The sequence below is a fragment of the Mandrillus leucophaeus genome, unplaced genomic scaffold (genome assembly GCF_000951045.1).
Source record: "Mandrillus leucophaeus isolate KB7577 unplaced genomic scaffold, Mleu.le_1.0 Scaffold3, whole genome shotgun sequence".
In the NCBI taxonomy this organism is placed as follows: Eukaryota; Metazoa; Chordata; class Mammalia; order Primates; family Cercopithecidae; genus Mandrillus; species Mandrillus leucophaeus.
Genome location: NW_012103142.1, coordinates 6,137,116 through 6,139,754, shown reverse-complemented (window position 1 = coordinate 6,139,754; position 2,639 = coordinate 6,137,116). Strand labels below are relative to the sequence as shown.

Here is a 2,639-nt window from a genome sequence, read left to right as displayed (position 1 = left end):
GTTTAAGGTCTAGCTCCATATAGAAGTCCTGTAGTTCTAATAGACTGTGTTTTGATGAAATACCCTCAATAAGTTAGTATGAGGTGTGCTCAACCTTCTGCTGAAATCCTTATCCTGCCCATACTTCTGCAGTGGACATCTATGGTTCAATTTGCCTGGCCATCCTCCCTTCTCATAAGAATATCATTGCTCTTATTTTGGGGAATGGATCCTCGCCAAACTCCAACCAGGTGGTCCTAATCCAGGTTGCCAATCACAGTGCTTCAGTCACAGTAGTAAGCATAGGTCATAGGCCAGGCCAATCACAGCTCCTTCTTGGATTTTCCAATTTGATAAAATCCACGCTGGCTGGATAAATCCAGAGCGAGAATTTACTCCCTCTCCTAGTGAGAGGACAGCTGCCAAATTTCTAGTCTCATGGAGCTGGTGTCTGACAAACTGAAGCTGAGATGCACAAAGAAGCTGAGATGAGAGATGGAGACCTCTTGGTGGTGGCCAGGTGGCTAGTGCCATATATATCCCTACCCAACCTCATTTTAGTTAGGTGAGCACCAGTTATTCCCATTTATTCTTTTAACAACAGGAAGTATTTAATGAGCATCTACTACTATGAGTCAGTCATTGAAGACACAGTGATGACTAAGCCTTCCAGTGAACACAAAATATATATTAACGTAAAAAGTACTGCAAGTTATGGACATTCGGAACCTAAGCAGACAAACCATGACTTAAATCTCATTTAGGCTGGGCACAGTGGCTACATCTGTAATCCCAGCACTTTGGGAGGCTGAGGCGGGAGAATCGCTTCAGCCCAGGAGTTGAGACCAGCCTGGGCAACATGGTGAAACCCCCATCTCCACAAAAAATACAAAAATTAACTGGGCGTGGTTTTGCGGCCTGTAGTCTCAGCTAATCGGAAGGCTGAGGCCGGAGGATCACTTGAGTCCAGGAAGTCGAGGCTGCAGTGACTGCAGTGAGCTGAGATCACACCACTGCACTCCAGCCTGGGCGACAGAGCGAGATACTGTCTTTAAAAAATTTAAAAAAAAGAGGAAAAAAAAGAAAACTTATTTAATTCTCACTAAATCCTGTTAGGAAGCTCAGAGAGAGGGTCAGTAATTATTGCAAGCTTCTGGCGCTAATATATAGCGGAACCAAGACTTGAACATAGGTTTTCGACTGAACAATTGTTTTAATTACTCTGTGTTGCTTAAACTGAGAAACCTCTGAATCCTTACAATTTTAAAAGAACAACTCACAGTTCTCAGTTTCCATCGGATTCCAATTTTCTACCAAATTGCAGCCCTGAGGTGTGAATGGTTACCAAACTTTAGTTAAACAAACAAAATTAGTTCATTAAATAACAGAGAAACCACTCTGCCCAGCCTGCATTTTTTTTTAACGAGTTTGCCTCCTTTATGCGCAAGGCTCCTTGGGAGTTGTAGTCTGAGGCATAGTCCTGTGGGTGGAGGCGCTGACTCACTGGGACCCAATCAGCAGAGAGTCAACTTGCTGTCCGCGCAGCGATTGGCTGGAAGTCAGCGGTCGCCCGCCCACGGCGCCATCGCGTGGTCCCTAGTTAAGGCGGCACAGGGCCGACGCGAAGCGTGGGTGAGTCCTCTGTTCCTTTGGGTCCGGTCGTCTGTGATACTGCAGTGCAGACATGGCAGAACCGCAGCCCCCGTCCGGCGGCCTCACTGACGAGGCCGCCCTCAGTTGCTGCTCCGACGCGGACCCCAGTACCAAGGTGGGCGCAGGACCGAAGGGAACGGCTCCCCGAGCCCCGCTAGGCCGGGACCGGGCCGCATTCTATCCAACCCCATCCCACCGCCGCTGCAGGTCCGCCGGCCTCGGGCGGGCGGACTGGAGCGTGCTGGGAAGAGGGATAATGGTGTTCGATGGGGCGATGGTGGGGCCCGCGAAGTGTGGAGGGGGTCCGTTGCCTCAGCTGGTTTCAAAGACTGCGACCCTGTTTTGAATTGGCTTGTTTATGTTGCGACGGTGGCTGGAAGCCAGGCCAACCCGGGGTCAGGTTTCCCAAATCAGTCGCCAAGGCCCACGAGAACAGTAGTTTCAGAACTCCCAGAAATAGGTTCAAAGATGCCTGTCCTGTGCCAGTCCTGCCCAGCCTCGTTTTTCCTTACCACCCTGACTCCAGTCTTAACTCCTGCAAACTAATTTGATCGCTTTGAGTTTAACCGCGCCCAGAATTTCACTTTTGCTTGCATGGCCTTTGCTGTGGGTCACAACCGCCCTTCTTGCCTTCCTCGTCTTGGTGAGGCCCAGGAGAGATTACAGAATCACAGAGTTTGGATCTGAAAGGAATCTTAGAATTTCCGTCTCTTACCCTCTCGTTTTACAGTAATGACCCAGTAAAAGAAATGACCTGTTGCATACGAAGGCTTTTACTTACCGAACATATCTTTACTGAGTAAGAATCAGTGTAACTCACTCAGGTGTGGTGTCTCGGTTGCAATGTTAAGATCAGACACAGTTGGTGGGCGCGGTGGCTCTTGCCTGTAATCCCAGCGCTTTGGGAGGCCAAGGCGGGCGGATCACGAGGGCAGGAGATCGAGACCATCCTGGCTAACACCGTGAAACCCCGTCTCTGTTAAAAATACAAAAAATGAGCCGGGCGT

The 2,639-nt window shown here is 49.4% G+C and overlaps 1 protein-coding gene across 5 annotated transcripts in view; it reads left to right on the top strand.

The window, feature by feature from the left end:
- Positions 1-1,540: 1,540 nt before the first annotated feature.
- GLO1 (glyoxalase I) overlaps positions 1,541-2,639 on the top strand; it is a 32,635-nt gene continuing 31,536 nt past the window's right edge. For 2 of the 5 annotated variants that reach the window (XM_011986632.1, XM_011986631.1), the window contains exon 1: positions 1,575-1,747. In XM_011986632.1, the coding sequence (XP_011842022.1) occupies positions 1,664-1,747 (84 nt within the window). In that variant the 5' untranslated portion in view covers positions 1,575-1,663. Of the gene's footprint in view, positions 1,748-2,639 lie in introns of all 5 variants that reach the window. The other 3 variants (XM_011986630.1, XM_011986633.1, XM_011986634.1) reach the window with 3 other exon arrangements.